Here is a 22,269-nt window from a genome sequence, read left to right on the forward strand (position 1 = left end):
TAAATTGTTTTCTAATGAGGTTTCTTACTGGTTGGGGAAATAATGGGATTTGTTGATAGAACAAAGTTCAAAGATGCCAGATATTGTAGCCACAAAGGCTCTGATTCTTGACATCTGGAGTAAAAATAATCTGATATTTCAAGAAAATTCCTCCAACAGTTTGAGAAATATGTTCATCTTTTTTTTCTGGTGGAGATTTAGGTAAGAAGATCTATGCCACTCATATCTTCACAGTACACCCAACAGCCAGTTAGCTTAGCATAGCACCTCTAAACCCCTGCTGTAAACTCTACCTTAATAAAAGGTTGTAAAAGTTCCCCCATAAGGTTTACAGTTTTAGAGGTGTTACATTTTATGGTGACTGTGGAGGCTGTAGTTTGGGTCAAGGTGTTTCTAGTGTGTTGTTTACACCATTAACAGTATATCAATAAGACATACCAGATTTGGCTAAAGGTACCTAATAAACTGGCATCTGAATACAGATATTTGAATTTGTGGGTTGTTTACAGCTGCCTATCCAAACATCCCTTCCCTTTTTTAGACTTATATATTTCAATAAATCTTAAAATCAGAAATGTTTCACTTAGTTACTGTCATACTAATCGGTTAAAGTGAATCTGAAAGAGGCAACTCGTTTCTGTGAGAAACCTTTAGATGTTACAATTTTAAAATGAAGGTGTAACACCTGTGATAGTAAGCTACCTATGCTAGGCCAGAATTTGGGATCACCTGAGGTGTCAAAATCTCCTTGATACCAGTGTGTTTGTAGGGTCCATACAAGTACTTTGAGACATGATAACTGTTTTAAAGGAGTGGTTCAACTATTCTTTGGGGCAATCATTGTTTTGGCCTACATGATTTGCAAAGTAGCTTTTTGTACCAATTAATTATGTACCTATAGTGAAGTTTGAATCATACATAGTATTTCACATGCATAGGCTAGAACATGAATAAAGCATAAATGACAAAAATATAAAGAGAATATATTCTCCGAGTTTGTTTTATTATCAACTGAGCATTAAGATTTCAGTATCACATTTTCAAAAGTTCCCTCTTGATATATTTCATTCTTTTATTTTCAGTTGATATATATGTCGCAGAGTAGAAAAGTATGGTAGAACAAAGAACAAGTGGAACACAGCCAGAGTTTCCCAGGATGGACTAATTAATACACTGCTCGGAAAATGACTCTGACTTCGTGCCATCTACAAATGTACATTTAGGGAACACATTACTGAGAGCAGCCAAAATAGGAGGCTACAGACCCAATCCTTGATCTTGCTGGGGACCTCCCTGAAGGTAGCGCACCATGAGTATTGTATCACAGGAAATATCACAGCCATAGCTTTACTATGAAGAAAGTTCTGCAGAAAAATCTCTTCGAGAAGCCCTAAGAAAGTCAACTGCACGAGGTCTACATCATGGGTGTATTTTGTGCCTAGCGTAGCACGTATTTGAAGGTTCAAAGGACAAAAGAAAGTCTGACGAAATGCAGAGTTGAGAGCTGATGAGACAGTCAGGACAGCAGCTGTGCTGAACCCTCACGAAGGGAAAACTAAGAGCAGATAGATGTGGTGTTTGATGTGCACTGGATAACATCAATCAGGGATGCTGAGAGATGCAGTCGAGGTTCACCAAGTCGCACTCAATGCAAGAACATTGCCTCAGGACGCAATGCTGTGCACTGGAAAAAGCTGTTAAGTAATTCAGAGAGGTAAAGAGCCTTGATGACATTCATCGTGGACCAGGGAAAGTCAGCAAAGAACCGGGTACAGCTGCAGGACGGACAGATATTCACAATCTGTAATCTGATATCTTCTCATGTACAGGCACATTAACTATGCTCCTGTTGTACATGCATATAATGTATGCAATCGTCATCAAAACCCAGTTATTGTGGCTGAGAATACGGATGTCACGATCCTTTGTCTGGGATAAGAAGATAGAACGGCCTCTGTATCAGAAATGAAGCACTCTGAATCGCACAAGGTACATCATCAGCAGCAACCTTGTTCAGCTCCTTGTAGATCTTTGTGATGCTCTTAGTGGTTGTGACAGCATAAGTGCTTTTGCAGAACAACAAAAACTCCACACTGTAAAAATTGTCAAAGGAAACAGGACATTCGGAGAGTCCTGAAAATGCCTGGGAACATCATGAGATGCATCAGAAGAATTAAACAGCATTATGGAATTTATTGTATGCATGGTGTATGTACCAGGATCTAGCATACGTCATGTCAATCTTATTCTTGGAACGAATACAATAAATAATTGTTCACCATCTTGCTCTAACAATAACAAAATGTTCAAATATGTGTGGGTAATTTCTAGACATTTGGGTTCCTCAGTGATATATCTCCTACTGATTCTTACAGGCATGCTGATGTTAGACTGGATGTGGGTCCAGAGCACCTATGGCTGTCCTTAAATTATGGACTGCATTTGCGTACAGAACCTGCAGGCTTCCAGACTGCTCCGGCCTCGCAAACAAACTCAAGTCCATAGAAATGTTTGAGGTGTAAACCGCAGCAATCAGAAGCTGGAGGAGGATTGAGAAGTTGCTCTGAACAGGTTGACTACGATGAGAATTTTGATGATGAGAATTATTAGAAAGCAGAATATGAATACTCCAGAAAGGATATAAAAACTAAATCTGAGACTTCTGCAGTTCCTGCAAATTCTGGTGTGGGCTGATAGGCTATAGAGAGAAGTCTTTGCTTTAGGACGTGTTGTAATGAATGAAGTCATCGGGACGTTGCTCCTCTTAAGGATGATGCATACAATAATGCAATCGATCTCTACCATAGTACAAAAAAAAACATGCAGGGTCTAAATTGCCCAACATGACAATAAAAGGGCAATTAAAATAACCTGCTGAATCTCCTTATCAAACCATAAAAATATCTCAGTTTTATGGATTATTTAAAAAATTCATAAATGAACAATTTATTGAAGGAGGAAGCTATTTTGCTGAGCATGATTAAGAAATAAATATTTTCATGACAACTTCAATGTATGATTTTCTGCAGGGTTCATTCAATATTTATATTTGACCGACCCATATAGGAGAAAAATAATTTCATAAATGGAAGGACATTAGGTCTCCAACTGAGACTAGAGTCACATGTCTGACAGGTTAAACTATGAGCCGGTGGAGCTCAACGCAACTTGGCTACTGCAGAGGAGCTGGAGCCAACCTCATAATGTAGCTCTTAATTGAAGCGATGATCAACTAAGCTGGAAACAGGAGGCTTTGGTCTCGCTGATGAATTTGGCAAAGAGAGACAAAGCATCAAAGAGAGGGAGAGGAAGGGAGTGAGATGGACGTTTAGAGGACACATTGTATGCTTACTTTGGTCTCGTCAAATTTTGCAAGGACTTGGACAAGGGTATTCATCTTCACATTTGTTTCCTCCTCGAGAAATACAATCCAGGATGAGTTTTTCCCAAAGGACTGGGATAAGCTGAGGACACACAAAAATATAAAGAATTATCAAAACTGGAGGTAAATTATGAAACGAGGATAAAAGGAACTTTGCCATTCACAGATATTTCAGTACAGTCTGAGGAGCTAACTGAGGATCCTGACCCAGTCAGATCAAGGCAGTCGCAATGTTTTCCCTGAAGGAAAGCAAGACACCAAACATCACAAGCACACAGACTTCTTTCAGCAAGGGTGTCTATGTCATGGTTTTCTGGGATTTCTATCTTCTAGAGTCCTAAATCTTTGCTGGGGAAAGATTCAGATGTGATTACCCATCTCCCCAAAACAATCACTGAACACATATTGGATTTTTAAGAAGGCCAAAGCATGCAGACAACTGTAGCTAATGTCATTATCATGCTGTTCACTGCACTGAATAACTGCAGTTATAGGCTTATTCTCACAGTTACAGACACATTAAGAAGGCATTCATCATAATGGGAAGCAATTAATCACAGTTATTGTGTTAGTAATGGATTCCAAGCAAACGTGGCAAATAAAATGTCCTCAGAACCTAAATATAACCTTCAAAATCCCAACTGCAGGAAAATATTTTGTCCGCATTATGAACATTTAAATAGAGTTAAGCAAATCTTTGCTTAATCACATTATCGTCCAACCTTAACAGCTCAAGGATACTTACTAAGGCAGCAGAGGAAGGATGCTCCAATCTCCCTCGTTATCTGATAAACTGTGAAGAAGCAAAACCACCGGTGGTTTCTGAAAGAAACACCACACAGACCAGATATAATTTTTATCAACTGTACACTGTGCTGTACAAAGCTAAAGACATTTAAAGACGATTTCCTCCAATGAAGGAGCCGAGGGTGAAGCTGGTCTTTAAAAAGACGGTTCTGGAACTGGAAGGTCAACAGTTTTATCTTTGCCAATGAGCCAGTTGTGGGTGGTGTGTTTTTAAACATATTTTTACACTGGCCTGAACAACTGTAGAGTCTTAAAGAGTTGTGAGTCAGAGTGAGTTGTTTGGTTCATCATAGTAAGCTTTTTTGATCAAGTTACATTATTATTGCATGGAAATTTAAGTCTCGGCTGCAAGACTTAACAAGAATACTGTATCTTTGATGAATTTATTTACATGCACATGACTATCCTGCTTATGATACTTTTTTTTTTTTTTTTTTTTTTTAAAGCATCCTGGTTGCGTGTTGCACATGTAAACATCTCATCCTGGCTTCAGAAAGCTGGATATGCTACTTGGAGTTCTTCAAAAGAAATCATACTGAAACATGTAAACACATCCAGGTCACTATCTTGCCCTGATTGCAATTATTTGAGTGGACCGTTATTATTTATATTTAATTTAAGTTTATTTATTGGCTGAAACATGATATAAAAAAAACAACCTGATATTGCCTTCAGCATTGCTGCTGCTCCTGCCTGCCCTCACACTCAGAAATAAACTTCAGAAATATCAAGGAAAACAAGCATAGGATTTATCAGGGCATGGACAAAGCTCGCAATCCCTTCCAAGAGAGAAAGACTGTCCTTTTAGCAGAATTTTCTGTGAGTGAGGACAGGTCAAAGAAGGTGTGTGAGGATTGCCCGAGAGAGCCAATGTCTCACACTGTGAGGAAACAAAGCAGCAGAGCGTTAAGACCCTGTGGTTCATTGCAGCACGGTCCACTCATCATGCAGGAAGTCAGGGAGAACAGTCTCCTCTGAGCCGCTCTGTCTAACAGCAGCCTGTTTGATTTAGGCGATGACTCTGAAACTGTTTACACCTATTAATCCCTAATAGTCAGCTCAGGTTTGTTAGCTCTAATCTAATTACTTGAGTTTAGTCTTAAAAATGAATCGCATAATGACACCTAACATGGTGTATTCAACTGGTCTCTACTTGATTTTCACACCATTGCTGTTACATAAAAATAATAACTTATAGAATTCCAAAAAGAAGCACTGTCTTCAAATAATAAAGCAATTTAAAGAACAGAGCTTTTGCTTCAAAGAGCTTTTGACATTCTTCTTATAGCGGAGGCATTCAAGAAGAACCGGTGGGTACTTTTACCGCGGTTGTGTGCGAGCTGCAAACTCCTAATCAACAGATAAGAGCCAGTCCTTGTGAGAATATGCCTGCAACGAATAGGACACTGATTGCTTTACGACCATGAAGAAGATGGGGGTCGATGAGCTGGGGGGAGTAAAGATAGAGCAGCCACCTATCAAACTACTTTAGCAATGAGCTGCAGACAGAAATGACACCTTTCATGTTTAAGTCAAGCCAATGAGGAGCACAAGTGTCCCTGAAGAGCACGTTTTCACATTGAAACATTTTCATCACAGTGGCTCTTTAAATGTATGCATTATAATAATTCCGGAGATAAATAGGAAAGCATTTAAAAACATATTGTATTCCACTAGTGCTCTTGAAGGTCTCAGCTTAATCTCATTCTGTTGTAGTACCAGCGTGTCTCGGTGGATACGAGCATTGGCTAAATGACAAGAGTACTGTATAAATGTAATGTGAATTTTCCCGGAAGAAAGAATGTCAGACAGCAGGAACATAGTCTGTGAGCCGACACAGAATACACAAGATCCTGTGTGTGTAAATCAGTGGGTATCACAAAAACCTTCCACACTCAGGATAAAAAAAAAATTAAAAAAAAGTCTGCTGTGAGTATAAGAAAAAGGCTGAGACAGATATACTGACTGTAAGATTTACTGCTTCTGATCTGGTCATAATTCTTCAACTTATCACTGAAATTTCATATTTTTAGTGACACCAAGTTGCTCTTAAAATCGAGGCTATAAATCAATACTTTGCTTCACAATGCTTTTGAAAGCAGAATTTGTTTCCCTTTTTCTGACTGACAGAACAAACGTTTTACAGTTTTACAAAAACCTGAAGCTTCTTTCTTGAGTAGGACTAGAAATCAAAAGGTATTTCTGGTCTGAAATTTCTCCGCCGTCTCTTAAAACTGACTTCTATATATTTTCAATATAGTAAAGTGCTTTACACAAAGGTCTCTGTGGCAGTGTAGCACGACTTACTGTACATCAAACATGTTGAACAGCTAAGAACTCAATAAATCTCTTTGGCTTTGATCTTTTTCCTTCAGTATCTGAGGAACAGCTTCTAACACTGTTAAACAGCCGAGTTATAAGCTTATGTTTGGTTTAAGAGGGGAGATTGGTACTAAGATGAATTAAAAGTAAATTTTATCTATAAATAGTACAACAATAGAATTGTATTTTTATGACGTAACATCCAGCACAACAGAATGCTGTAATTCAAACTGTTTTCACAAGTTATTTTAATCATAGTTGCCAATGAAAATAGCTATGGTCGAGTCCAATTTACTTTTTCATTAGGAAGATATCCCAAAAACATATTCAAATACTTTTTTTCACACAGTTTAGCAATTCAGGTTTGGGTTGCTTGTTTAACATTGCATTAAGGGGAATTTCTAATGTGTTTTTCATAACTGGCTGCTCTTACTTGAATAGAAAAAGGTCCGGCACGTGAAATTTGTACAGCAATGTACTGCTGCCACCATTAAAAAAGTTATTATTTTCTTGTTATATTGAGAAACATGGACTTAACAAGATTCTTTTCACATTGATACATTTTCCTTTTCCTTGTTAATATGGCTTTTTCCCCCCATATTACTAGATAACGTATTTTTTCTCCATTTCTGAGTCTACCTGGTTATAGACAAAATAAAATACTAGTCATATGACTATCTTTAAGAAATACAACATTCATGGAAGGAGGAGGTAGGGGTGGGTGGATGGGTAAAAAAGTCATCAGATTTTTTCATGGGAGAAGCAACTGTTCATTCACAGAGTCCTACGAAAAGTTATGCTGGTTTATTTTATTATCATTCTCTAAGATTAACCATGTATGTATTTCAACCAGAACAATACTCATTCTCAAAACAAGTTGTTTTTGTGCCGGGAGTTAACCCCACCTTAACGTTATAGAGTCAGATAAGAATATTGGATTTATTGGAGTTTAAAAACACAAACCAAACAATTTTGTCCTATCAATTGTGGCTACAGAGCCAAATATAAAATGAAAATAAAAATGCAAATACGTAAAAATGAAATTTGTGTGAATGAAATTAAAACATATTTAATGAAACTGAAAAGAGAAAATTATCTATTCATAGATGAATTTAGCTTTTTGTTTTTCCCAGTGTCCATCCTCCCTTATGCAGTTTTCCATCTAGTGTTTTTAGCTTTATAAATTATAGAACTCTTTCCAATTTAATTATGAATCAAATCCTACTCCATACAGATAAGGATGCTGATTAAATCTAAAAAAAAAAATATTTTTTTATTTTTACATTTTCTGCTATTAGAGAAGCAGCTTTTAAGGACTCCTCAGACTAGTGTAGTTACAGCACTAGCTATGAAAGTGCCATCTTGGGATACTTCAGCCAAAATCAATTTACACTCTGATTGTGCAAACACATTTTGATCACAAATCTCTTGGTCTTACAACCCTTTGAAAAGCTGTCAAGTCTTTAAGTAGTTGCTGATTCTTCCTGGAATTGGTCTGTGTAATTCCCAACAGATGATAAAACTCCAGACATCTCTGAGATCATAATGGGTCAGTCAAAATTCATAAAGTTTGACGTCTGTCGTTGTAACTAAATCATTCCATGACAAATCTGATCTGCTTGCACAATTTGACGCCACTATTCATTACAGGAAACATGGCACAATATTTCCAAATAGTGGACAACCAACAATCAAACTCTTTCTTCCAAAAATTTCAGTAGAAATCAATTCTTATTTGGGACTTTTGACTTTGTACCGCTTGAGGTGCAGTGCAGGATGACAGGTTGATTTTAGACAAACAAGATAGCACTGCATCCAGCAATCTTTCAGGGGAATAGTATTTAAATGGCTTGCCACAATAAATATTTTGTGATTATGGCCAAACCATAATAACACCATGCTAAAAAGAGAAATGAGTCACTGTAAGTTCTGAACAGTTGGTAAACGCTACAGATAAAGGACATGTAGCTTCCAGCAGTGGAGGAGACTGAAACAAAACAAAAAACCCAGCTCATAATGTTTCAAGACACAAATCTGTCCCGCAGACACAAATCTGAGACCACAGAAATATGAAAATATGTCTCTTGACAGTGAACACAGCGAGTAGTCGCTTCATCTAATTTACTGTAATACTCTAATTAGTGATGCTGCATTCAGCATTTAACCAAACAGAGTATAACTCGTGTTACACCACATTTCATCTGACTCTAAAGAGATTTAATCAAAGGAAATGAAGGGCATTTTGACCTTTGCCCTCCAATGACATAACGCTGTGATGTACCTAGAGGGATAAAATGTTGAGTGGATTTCCCTGCAGAAAAGCATATTTTTTTCCCTATGGTATTTTTAATTTTTTTTTTTTTTATATCTGAATGATAAACAGCATACAATAAGATTAAAATATGTCTTCTCATCAAAAATGTACTTAAAAGTGGACGGTTGGGGACGTTGATTTCTTGATTAATCTGACATATCCGGACATCACAGATGCACCAAAGTCTGGCGTTCCTAAATACACAAAATTGTAAGTAAGCACAGGATTTGCTGTCGTGAGGAGCTGAGACTGTTGCATATTTCAAAAGCACACTTCCATTCGGACGACCACTTTAAAGGTGTAATCTGGAGGGTAGCATGAATAATTCTTCACACTTTCAGTCAATATTTAAGTTTTTGTGTATTGCGTAATAGTGTAGAAAATGGCAAACACTTAGCAAAGTGGTTTTTTTTTTCCCTATGAAGTAACATTGTGACGTGTTTTCTCCCAAATGGATTTTAAATTCAAAATGTGATGCTTTTGAATCATTTACAAAAAATCATCCTTACCTACACAAATCATCAAAATGTGCTCTTTGTGTGCCCAAATAGGAACATGCGTGCATGAGACAGATGGCGTGAATCTTACCTCTGTGAGACTGTGTGCTTGCTCAAGTAAATCTGTCCTCCGTGTTTCTGCCTGCCTCACATGGAAGGAATTGCTTTGACTCTGGATGACGAACACTATCTCCCGCAGGTCTGGGGGAACACAGAGGACAGAGGCTTGAGACTGCTCACATACTGTGAAAAAGGATCATGGCAATCGATGACCTTCTGAAAGCAAGACAAGATAAGAGACACGGTCTGAATAACTGAGGTGACTTTTGCTAATCTCCATTATTAGCCTGGTGATAATAACCGCCACATCAAGAGCTTAATTGGCTTGGGGAGAGAGTATGTAAATGTCACAACCCAGACTGTTTTACTTAATAAAAGATTAGCAGTCAGAGGAGTCTTTCTCTGAGGTGCGAAACACCCAAAAGGTTGACACAGCCCAGCTGTCCACTTCTGGCTGAGCGACAACTGCAATGTCAGAAAAACTCCATATTGTTACTGCAATTTAAGGCCAAGGTTAAAAAGTAGCAACTAGCTCAATAGCTGCTGTTTAAAAAAAAAAATGCAGGCTGCTTTAACAACTTGTTTAGATTTCATCTTTGTCACTGACCCAGCTGGCTGTCATTCCTCTTCATGTGAAATCCATTTACAGGCCAGTAATAGATTAGTGACACAGCTCAGTGAAGAATAACATTGGCTGCACAAAGTCCACATAAAGCCTGTGGCTCTCACCACTAGTACAATCAAAACTAAGCCAAAGGACCAGGGGGAGGGAATATAAAAAAAAAGAACAAAAAATCTGTCATTTTGTCTTTGACTCGGTGCAATTACATCTGACAACTCCTCCATCCTGTAAGCTGTCCCTCACATCAAAATAAGGTCTGCAGCACCTGGCTGGAGTGACTGCGACGACAAAAAAAAGGCTTTTTCAAGGATTTACAGACAAGGAGGTGGGAGCCAATATCAGGTGTGAAGTAAGAACAAAAACAGAAATGTCAGAATTGTTTCTGCTATAACCACCAGCTCAGACATGTTGTAGTAATGGAATGTTCAGGGCTTTTTGTGTACACCTTTACCTTAATATGAGCTCAAACAAACAACAGGCTCCGTGCCAAGTAATTTCTCACTTGCTTTAGACATTTTAATTACTTACTTAAGTATTTACACAGAATATAGTCATAAAGGGTATACTGTGTCATAAATTATAATGACCAGAGGGAATTTTCCCATGATGCTTTGGCAAATTTGCTGACAAAGTGTTTTTTTACTGTTTAAAAATATAAATAAGTAGCAGTCACTGCTGACAGGTTTAGAGTCTTCCCTTTGGAATAATTTTGCAAAAGCAATACAAGGAAAAAAGAGAAGGCCAAGCGCTGACAATGACAGGATTAGATAGCTTGCCTCCACCTCAGTTACACTACTTCAATCTATTCCCACCCTTTGGGTCAGATATTAGCATCAGGGTCGGGGGTAGACATTATGTCAGAGTACAGTATCTGTGTTAAATCGTTTTAATTAAATGTTGGTGGGTGTGTCGCTCCTCTGCCCAGCTCCTAACAAAGATGCCATTGATCCTGGAGCCCTGGTAAGGGAGGTGGAGGGGGTGAGGGGTGAGGGGGGTGAGGTGTGGGGGGATTACTTGCTAAATCTCAGCATGTCCATCTCCCAACAGATCTAAGCTCCGCCGAGAGCTGAGCTTAGAGAATGAATACCACCACACCACCTCTAAATGTCCTTCTGCTGAGTCCGCTAAATGAATGACTATGTGGGTTACGTGCGTGTGCATTTGGTCTCACATAAAACAGTGCATTTTAAAGCCGCAGGTGAGGTTCCAGTCCCTTGCTAGTGCACAGTACAGCAATAATACCAGGTGCAAGAGACTAACACCAAAATCAGATAAGCACTTTGCCAATCCCTCATTGTGTAGATAATGCTCTCCCGATGTCAAAGCAAAGGAGAATGAGGGGTAAAAAAAGAAACTAATTAAAACTGAATTCACTGGCCTGAACTCCACACTAATGGGTTTCGATTAATCATCAAACAACGGACAGAGAAGGGGAAAAGGAAAAATCCTGTTCCGAGTCTTTCTTCCTTCTTCCTTCACCTACATCATTCTTGTGTCCCTCTCCTTTCAGGTAAGAGTGTCGAGAGGCGGGCGGAGCTGGGTTAGCGTGGCTGCTTGCAGACATATGGGTAGATAAGGTTGAATGTGTGTGACTAACTGGTGCTATGGCATAACTGTTGTAGATGGTTATCTCAGTTCGACAGAGGAGGGACCTCTGACAGTTCCAGAGGTACTGCAGAACAACCAGATGTTTTCATCCTTTTTTCTGCTTTTTAAAGAAAGCCAAGTTGGTGCAGATCTTTCAAAACAATGTTAAAACCAATGAATGTTCTTTTGCTTTTTTTTTTTTTAAATTTGTTAAACTTAAAACTGGTTTGCACACTGTCTCTCGTACCGTTTATATAAATGGTCACGCTAGCGGCATGGTTCTATTGCTGCCTTCAAATGGAACTCGTGAGCTCGTGGTTACGACATGGAAAGTCGTGTTCACGGTATGCTTGGTGTTCAAGTGCTTCAGTCTGCCTCGAAACACTGCAGGGCAACGGCAACATGGACATCGTTTAAAAACAACATTTCAGCAAGCTGGCAGTCAGGTAGCGTACGAAGGAAATTCAAAGGCCTAATAGCAGAGGGTTATTAGGCCTTTGAGAACCTTTTCCTCTGATGGATTATCAAATTACACAGAAAGACTTCATACAACAAAAATGATAATATGCTATATGAACTTCCACGGCTTCTGGCGTTCTGTCAACGTCACTACTTGTGGACTCTGAGCTTTCAGAAAACTCAGAAAAGGTCTGAGTTCATAAAAACCACAAGAGGGAGGAGGTCACATCAACTCTTCTCATAAACACGTTAAACACGACCCATTTGAAGGCAGCATATGAATCTTACTTTGGGTGTTACTTGATCCTCATTAGGATTCACATTTGAGATTTCACGTGAAATGCCTCAACAACAGTTTAGATCGGACATTAATGCCCCCCCCACCCCCCAGGATGAATGGTGACGTGATCGTTCCCCGACGAATATTAATTCACACATTACTTTAGTTTATGGCTAAATACTTCCAAAACTGATGACGTTCCCATCAGTGTCTCATTCTTTAGCGCGAATAAGCGAATGGTAGCAAGTTAATACACTAAACCAAGTTGATAAAAATGATGACACTTCTTCCACTGTTTAATACTGTGTGAGCCTTGGCGTTTTGCTGTGAAGTACGTTCAGGAAGCTGGCAATTTAGAAAGTCCCCATTTGTTGTTCACATTGGGACCACAAACAGGCAACATGAGGTGCTTTTGGACCGGAGGGACTATTTCACCGCTCTAAGAACGACGGGCGGGGTTTCCCCCTTTTTTGTGTGTCTGCACTGAGGGAACCTGGAACCTTTTTTAGCTCCTACCTCTGCTTAGGTACTCTCCCCCGTTGCAATGGCTGCCCAAAGGAAATGTGTCCTATTTCTGCTGACAGAGTACAGAAAAGAGACAAACAACCTCTTCATCTTCCACATGAACGAACACAGTGACGAAATGGAGCTCAACATTATTTGAACACTGCATTTCAACCTCTTTTGATGTCCTGCTGTTTTTAACATACAACACACCAACGAAACCAGGTAGGCCTACTTTTGAAGCAAGTACATGTTTTCCTTTAAAACACTGCCATGCCAGTGAGGTCACACCTACTTCTCATGGCATTTTTCTTTGTATGTTAAGCCAATATATTGCAATTTCTGTCATGTAGAGTTTGTCTGAATAACTTTAGATAATAGCCTTTGTCTGAGGAAAATGTTGATCTTCCCAACGGCCTCATCTTTTTTCTTCTGTGCCTTTGCATTTCCTGAATTATGTTATCCCCCTGTTAGCTTGCTAAAATGTTAGCGTCTGTGGTTTCGAAATGCCGTCCATCTTGCCGTTGCTTAGCAACAGGGTTTTTCAACTTAACCACTTGAACGCCAACGGTGCACACAACTTCCCACGTTTTGACTACGTGCTCACGAGTTCCATTTGAATGCAATGTTCTCTATTTCTCTTTCATTTCACCTGTAAAGACCTTTTTTACTTGAGCTATGTTACATAATTTAAGTTTGCTCGCTTGTTAGCTTTTTATTGTTTGGGCTGGAAGTTGCCACTTGTTTGCCAGGGTGTTTGCGGTCATTGCGGTGGTTGTTAGAGTGACTGGGTGCTTGACAAGGTGTATTTATTGTTCGCCAAGATGTTTTCAAAGTTACAGAGGTAAATAGTGCCAGCTGTTGTAGCTACAACAGCGCCATCTCCGGAGATGAAAATTTGCAATCAATTTGCCTATTTAACAATAGGACAAAGATGTGATGCTGCACACACCAAAAAACTATTTTTGCAGTTACCTGACATTATCCAAGGATCCCTTTTGTCTGAAAAGAATGTGCCTCAAATAAAAAAGATTGCAGGCTCCTGAGGAAATGAAGCCAAAGGCCCAGTCCCCTCAACACAGATGATTCTATTTTGCCAGGTCAATGGAACTAGAAAGCATGATTCTAGTGTTCGTTTATCTCTTCTCATTCAGTATTCCACAGAGGCCACTCCATGGAAAAGAAAAAAAGACTATCAGCCTTGAAATATATTGGATGAAATGAGACACGGGAGAATTCTGCCTCTCTGATCCGATGCTTTCCTCCATGCACAAAGCCTCTCTAAAAAGGCCACCACCATCTGGTCTACGGCAAATGCAGCATGAAGGCTTTGACCATTTGTGTGTACTCACAGCTTTAAAATATCAGCATATAGGAAGGTGATGGATCCCACTGATTAAAGAATCAAGGCTAATCAACTTTGTTTGTATTTCTGCTTGCATGCACAAGAAACAAAGGGAGTAGTAACTATCTGCACTTGAATGTAGATTGTGTGCTTGTGGGTTAGTGGCCTTGCCATGCTGTGTTGTCACAAATCAATAGTGACACTTCCTTAGAGCAGGATTGCAGATGTTGCCAAGTGGCCGAGGAGCTGAGAGCACACTGACCTCGAGGCACTCCTGCAGCTCTGTCATCTCCATCAGTGTCAAAGAGCAGGTGTGCCTAGTCACCGGACGTGTCACAGGAACGTTTCATTTCAGCCCGGAGTATCTCTGTCCCCACAGTTAAATAAAGACACATTCATGGCAAGGCAACAAACAGCAAACGTGCACAAGTAAATGTGTGCATATGTTTGGGGGAGTGCACGATTTTAAATTCAGTTACAAATTCTGAAAGGAAAAGGAGGAGCAGAAGGACAGAAAGCAGATCAGTAGTGCAATTTCAATGACAAATGTCTGCAAAAACTCTGGAGAGATAAGATTCTGTGGACAGGGGCCATTAGGCTGTTTCGGGAACAATGAAACTGTCATGACAGATCCAGAGCTCTTCATTGCCAGCAGAAAGTCAGAGTCGACTGAGAACGTCAATAGCTCATTTCCATACCAGGCAGGCCCAACTCCCCATCCAGCAGCTGATTGTGCTGCTGTAAAACCCGCTACACTCCAATGATTCACATCATTGGACTCCCTGAGACGAAGATGGTCCAGAATCATCATCCTCCGAAAAATCCCCCTGTATCTCTCCCTTCGTCATGTCCAAGATGGTGCATTGAAGAGACAGTGTGCAATGAAGCAAATTGTGTTTCAGTTTTCTGACCAAACTAACCATAACCGCCAGGGCCGAGGTTTAATAGCCAATCCACAAACATACGTTGATATTCAATCTAGAAGCACAGATTCAATACGGCCAACTTTTTAGGCTGTTGAGAGTTTGATGTAAAAATAAACCCTGGGCAATCATGTGGCACAGGCCGATGTGTCATGCAGCGAGGGAAATGATTTTCCATCAGCCTTCTCCTATTAATACTTTCTTTTAATTGCCTTGCACAAGATCAATAAAGAGCTTGGTGTATTTAACTTTTAGCTTACTGCTGAAAAGGTCAATAGCATAAATAGCTTTTGATATAACAAAGAGAGGGAAAAAAAAAGCAGAGAAGGGGAGGACAGGAAGGGAGTGAAAAGAGGAAACGAGCCACCGGAGAGAGACGGGGAGATGCTCTTCCTGCAATAATTCTGAGAAAGTGAGGTATGCATGAGGGAGAAACCATCAGAAGAAAAAGTCACTTTCTTTTAAAAATTAGCTCATTACAATTCTCTCCAAGTAACAACACAGAAATACACAAATAAGAACACGACCAGACAACAAACTGTGATGATCACCATTGTTACAGGTTCTCTGGAGTTCACGACTCCACAGACAACTCTGCTGAAGACTAATGAGCGCTGAACTCGAGCCTTAAACCCCATTTAGAATCAATAATGCAGGAAGCTCGGGCAATTAACACTTAACAGATTCCAGGTTTTACTTATTAAGCTCATCTATTATTGATAATAGTACTGGACAAGACAAAAATGGATGAGGCGTCACGCAACGATAAATTAGTCTTTTTTTCTCATTTCTAAAAAAGCTGAGTTTTTACGGGAGGATGCATAACCTCACATCCCGCACGGGCATTATCTGCCGGCACTGCTTGTGACATTTCTCAGGAGGCTTGTGAGACGGTACTTTTATTTGGAAAATAAAGTCATCAGCTGCGATGAGAATTATAAATAGAGAAGAACACACAATAGAGTTGTGTCACAGCGAAGCAGCGAGTTACTCTCAGGGAAAGTGAGAAGAAAAGAGAGGGAGAATAAGGAATAGTAAATATACAGGAAGAATTCAGTCAACATCTTGTGAACATTGTGCTTTCTTGAAGATACAACGCATTTCCCCCTAAGCCTGAAGAAGCTGGTTTTGAGTCACTGCATGAATATAATACAGCTGCAGACGGGACAGTAACACTGCTTTTATAATGGGTAATTACTGCTATAGTAATTTGAAGTCTGGCATACCTGCCTTGCTCTGAAGCAGTACAATTCATTGTTGTGGTACAAAACAAAAAAAACAAAAAATATCCCTTGCATCTGCTGTTTCCTGGTACATTTTTATTTCTGTCTCCTGAAGATAAGGACAGAAACCAATTTATTTTTCTGAAACATCAACTTTAAGAATCTGCTTTGCTTCTACATTAAAACATTTTTACGTATAAGAATTATACTCAGAAACACAGATGCTGGCCAGGACCAAAATAAACTGCAGAAAAGGCAGCACTAGACCATAATGTCAGTCATGATGCCGGTATTAAGCTTTCTGTCCATCTACGCATTCAAGACATTTACACCCATTCTCTGGAGTACACACATATATGTAGCATTAGAATATATCATTTTAACTTTGTGTTTACTCCCGTCTGTTTTATTCCTGTTGCACAAATAAATGTCTCCCCGTTAGTGGAGTGAGACACAGTTTGACCCACAAAACACAATTTTTAAATAGAATTATGGTGAAGTGTGATGTTCCTACTAAGTCTCTGTATCCTTCAGGAATACGCTGCAAATGGAAATCTTAAAATTGTGATAAGGCAGCCAAGTGTGATACCTCTGATTAAAAAACTGAATGTTCAACTAAAATTTAAAAAAAAAATAAAAATAAAAAAAAAATCTGTGAAATACATTAAATGTCTCTATTTAACAGAATGCAGAACATAAAATCGTCCTAATAATTAAGTAAGTAATACATTACCATGGTCCGAGTGAACAGCCAACTGGACTTTTGTCAAAACTGCCAGACTCTGACATTATGGAAGGTATAAGAGCAATATTGCCTTGGAGCTACTTAATTAAAAAGCTGAGCTTGGTGGACGAGACATTAAAATGTCTGAATCATGTTAAACTTTAGAGCTTTCTTGTCCACATTCTACCTCCATATACTGCACATGAACCAGCAGCACCAAGTCAGAACTCTGGACGTGACCTGAAACTATGCTCTGATGAAGTTGCTTTAATTGACCAAGGTTTTTTTTTACACGCATTACTATTCATGGCTGTGACTTCTCGGCTGTGACACTATGCATATAAAACATCGTATCTATTTTATCAGTTTCTTCTTCGGACTTATACGAGTCTGGAAATGAAGAGAATTGAGTAAATTGGTTGGGCTAGAAAGCCAAAGGCCTTTACAAGATTTGGATGATGAGGATGTTTACTTTGTTTTGTGATGCTGAACAATATAATGGGTTTTTTGATATCCTTTAACGGAAACTGATTTAGGGAAGAAAAAGAAGATGAGACATGCCATGTAATATTAGTGAAACATTTCAAAACTTAATGAGCGACTCGAGACGTACGCTCATGTCAGTTTGCGTGTAGAAAACAGAGCACTCCTGAATCCAGTTGCTGATGGTGTTGTGGGAGGTTATGTTAAATCCAATACAGAGTGGGAGCCTCAGGCACTGACAGAGAACATATGCATCTAAGCATGTATTAGCAGTGTTTTAACAACACTGTCCTGTATCTTCATGTTGTGGCTGATGTGAATAATTTCTTCTCCGGAGGCCTTTTGGGTGGGAGATGTTCTCCAAAGTTTCAGCTTTTAGTGTTGCTGAGAAGTAGCATGCTGCATTTTTAAAAGCACTACATGCAACATAATATGGCCAGAGGGCACACACAGCTTTTTGTTTGTTCTAATGATGTAGATACATCTGCAGTGTGCGAGGCCTCATTTTACTGGGCCTTAAATGAGACGTCTCTCTTTGTAATTTAGGGACCTGTCATCCCTCTTAAGAAAGACTGCTTGAGGGATTTATTCCAACAAAGGTCACAAGCTCTTTTAGTGTAATCAAGCCAGCTGTACCTTTCAATGCTTGCGGTATTTGTTAAAACAATTGGAAGTCTGACTCTTCTTTATTCATCTATTCTAATCTTGCCCACAAACAACATTTTCTGCAGGCGAGCGTAGCTTTCCGGGTGTGACAAAGGGAATTACTATAGCAGTGCCACATAGTGTAGCTCCATTTTTCAGATAGTTGTCTGTTTGCATTTTCTCTCTGTGCTGAGGTGCCAAATGAGAGCATTATGAAGTTGCTTTTGTGTGCTTTTGCGTCTGTGGTAACCCAGTTGAATGAACAGGCAGAGGTCCAAAAAACAGGCTCCAAACTCCTCTGCAGGCTCCCGAAAATCACTCTCAGATGGTGATTGTATGAGCCCCCTGAAGCATGAAAGGCATGCATGGGATCTTTTTATTTGCTCTACTTATGAAATTCCTGGTTGCTGTCAAATCGATGAAGAGATGGCACTATATTTATGAAGTGTGAGAAACTCTGACGATTAAATTCTTGAAGAAGACATCAGATGAAAAAACAATTTTACCATTTTCATTGTGGCATATTTGACATTTAAATTTCACTTTGTCAAGCATTCACAATTTTATCGAGAGCATGTGTCTTTCAATTCTTTGAGCATACAGCTCTCATAAAACTGAAAATGACTCAACAACAGTTCATCCCTTTGAATGCCATCCAAAATTGCAAATTAGCTCCACTGATGTCGACTGATCTGAAATATCAAACACAATAACGGAGTTCAAAATATGACACACAATATGAAGAGCAGTTTTGAAAGCAAGCGGGAGCTACTTAATTAAAAAGCTGAACTTGGTGGACGAGACATTAAAATGTCTGAATCATGTTAAACTTTAGAGCTTTCTTGTCCACATTCTACCTCCATATACTGCACATGAACCAGCAGCACCAAGTCAGAACTCTGGACGTGACCTGAAACTATGCTCTGATGAAGTTGCTTTAATTTACCAAGTTTTTAGGTTTTTTTTTTTACATGCATTACTATTTTATAATACATAATCATATATTATGAGGCCTTAGAACATTGCCTGCAAAATAAAAATGTAATTACTTACACGGAGTATAGATAAAATATTTACTGCGCACTGGGCATAGGTTATTGAATAAGTGAATAACTAATTACTGTAACTTGAAAATTATGATGCACACTAATATTGTAGTTGATTAATAACACAGGAAAAGTCAGTATTTATATGAGATTCATTTTAAAACTATGATATACTGACGAATAAGGTTTACTGTGGGAACTTTTGGTTGTTATCATAAATATGGTATACATTAGAATGAAAGTGAGGAAAGATAAAACTCTGTAGCTACAAAACTGTACATGTCTTTAATACTCTGATAAATTATTGGACAAGAGAAACCACATTTTTGGCGTCCAATGTAAGATCCAAGCTAAATGATCTGCACTTATTCAGCACTTCATCACTTCAGGAGTCTCAATGCCCTTTTACAGTTTTGACTCCCACTCACTCATTCACACAACAATGGCGTCAGAGCTGCCATGCAAGGGTCGCCTGCCGTCAGGAGCAACTCGGTGTTCGGTGTCTTTGCCCAAGGACACTTCAGCATGTGGGCAGGAGATCTCATAAGGTTGGCTGTTTGGAGTCACAGTTACCCAAGATGGCCACCCTTTACGTTCTGTCATTATATAATTGAACTTTTAAGTCTAGTGAACAACATGAAGAACAGAGGATGAGATATGAGCAAAGTCAAAACGTAATATTCTCAATTCCTATTTCGAGTGAAGTTTAAAGGGGCACATAAAGGTGCACCCCTCTCCTAATAAAGCTAATGCTCAAAGGACATACAGTCCGGAGTCTCCGGTCTGCACCCTGAAGTTCCCTCCTACTGTAAAAATAAAGTAGCTATCTCCATATACCTTATTATTCATGAAGCATTTCATTGGCATCCCACATACAATGTATATTTATTGTCACCACCTTGTTTAAAAAAACAAAAAAAACATGACTTACCCAGTTGATTGTTGTGGATGACATGCATATCATCTTGGCTCTGAAAAAACAGAGAGACTATTTAATAATTCAAGAAGCAGTCTTCAAATAATGACCTATATCCACTTTTTAGGGGTTTTAACAAAAGATGTAAAGGCTATCGAAAAACAAATGGCTTGTGTGAAGATGCTCATTTCCTGCTTAACAGTCTATTTCCTGTTCCTAATCACTAATTAAGACTTAGTGATACTAAATATGGACTCCCCTATGGGTTATTTGGAGAAATAATGGCTGATACCCCACATCATTAGTCCTTCCTAATTGTGTGGGTTTTGTGCCTGCAGCATTTGGCTTGGCTCTGAGCATTTGGCTCAATTAAAGCATTCTGCACTGTTCCCCCTCCAGAGCTGTCAGCGTGTGCTGCAGACCAGGGAGGGATGAGTAAATCAATCACAAGCCGGGGAAAACTTTGAGGAGCTGTCTTTCACCTCCATCTTTCAGAGGAAGTATTTCAGTCTTAGGAAAGGGAAAGCCAGTTCTGTCTGTTTCCAGAGCTCTAGAGCGAGAGCAGCAGAGTATTAATAGATAATGACAAACGGAGACCTGTTTTGATTTATGACTTCCTCTACACTAACAATCATTCCACTGGCAAGCTGTTGCAGCCTTCACAGAGCCTAACTAAGTCAAATTTATTCTCAGCGGGTGTGGTACAGTGGTTACAGGGAATCAGTCATTGGGGGGCAGCTGCGTGAACCGGCATGTATGTAACCTGCCATATCAGCACATTCAGAGGACTACCAATTTTCCAAATAGAGAACAACCCATCATTTTAGCCAAGCTCCTGTCCATGAACAGCTTCCTGTAATTGTCATGACTACACATGATTATTTTTTTTCTCAGGCACATGCTTCCTGCTCTTTCTACCTTTCCTCTAATACATCAAATCCTGGATTGAGCATTTTGACAAGCATCAAATGAGATGTGGAAATAAAAGTGGAAAGTTGAGCAACGATGCAGATACATTCACAGCAATGATTCGTGCATGTGTGATGCTCTTTGTCATCTCTCATCTTTTCAGGTGATCAGATTTAGAGGCAAACGTATGCACAGGCAGACAAGATCACAGGGTGATTTGATACAGAGGAAACATCAGCTCTTAATTGGACTCAGAAGCATTAGTCATGCCCACAAGGTTTCTATCTCATCTTATCAAACATTACTCCTTTAAAGTAATTTCCTCAGCTTAAGAGAGAAGGCACCTCAAGTAAAAGAAATAAATAGAAAGGCATCTCATAAGAGAATCTGACTTGTTATCAGATAATTACTTCGATAAAATATCTTCAATTTTAAATTTAAGTTTTTATAATGGGGAAACTTCTCAAAAGTTGAGAGGCAAACACCCATAAATTAAAGTACAAAGTCGATGAATAGTGGCGACAGAGGAGTGGCACATGTTTATCGCTGCGTCTCCTCCAGCACAACTCGACTCTCGTGCTGAGAGAAAACAGTAAATCACTGCACTGTGACAGCCAAGAAAAATATATCAGCACATCTACTGTGACAAATTAACTGCTTTATCAAACATGACCAATTACACTGATTATGTGTGGGCATCCGTTTTAGTTTTTAATCCATGCATGTATGCATCTATAATATTTTATATAACCCGAACCAAGACTTAATGTTTTGTGAAAGGTATTTAATGAGGCTATAATGATAAATCTGTGAAGCTAGCCAAACTGTGGACACTCCTACACTGTTATATATCAATTTGTAATGTTCTATCTTTTTTCTGAGTTATTTTGTTATGAACTGTTGTAATGAAGGCTGTGTTGAGTCAGAGCCTCCTCATTCATTTCAATTAGACCATTATTTTGGCATGGCGTGGTCTCCTGGCGCAGCTGCCTCAGGCAAAAAATACTCAGTAATCTGGCGAGAAAAAATAAATAAAAAAAAGAAGCTGAACCCGGCCCAAGCTTTTCCAACACATCATCATCCAGCAAGGCCCTGGTTCGACTGCTCGATCACATGCAAGCACACATTCTTGGCAGATAACTTCTTACACTTACTGATTGCTGTGGGTGGATAAAGTAATTGTTGCTGTGATGACTTTCCAGAATCCTGTTTTACAGTAAG

General features: G+C 39.2%; 1 protein-coding gene across 2 annotated transcripts in view; it reads right to left on the reverse strand.

The window, feature by feature from the left end:
* Positions 1-22,269, reverse strand: part of b3glcta (beta 3-glucosyltransferase a) — a 58,414-nt gene that overhangs the window by 17,206 nt on the left and 18,939 nt on the right. The window contains exons 3-6 of one of the 2 annotated variants that reach the window (XM_069707285.1): positions 20,155-20,194; positions 9,414-9,523; positions 4,128-4,204; positions 3,353-3,464 (exon numbers count right to left, since the gene is read on the reverse strand). In XM_069707285.1, the coding sequence (XP_069563386.1) occupies positions 3,353-3,464; positions 4,128-4,204; positions 9,414-9,523; positions 20,155-20,194 (339 nt within the window). The remainder of the gene's footprint in view (positions 1-3,352; positions 3,465-4,127; positions 4,205-9,413; positions 9,524-20,154; positions 20,195-22,269) is intronic. The other variant, XM_069707283.1, reaches the window with a different exon arrangement.

The sequence above is a fragment of the Brachyistius frenatus genome, unplaced genomic scaffold (genome assembly GCF_029030835.1).
Source record: "Brachyistius frenatus isolate BFR_SWC_R1_liver_20210118 unplaced genomic scaffold, ASM2903083v1 Contig_68, whole genome shotgun sequence".
Classification (NCBI taxonomy): Eukaryota; Metazoa; Chordata; class Actinopteri; family Embiotocidae; genus Brachyistius; species Brachyistius frenatus.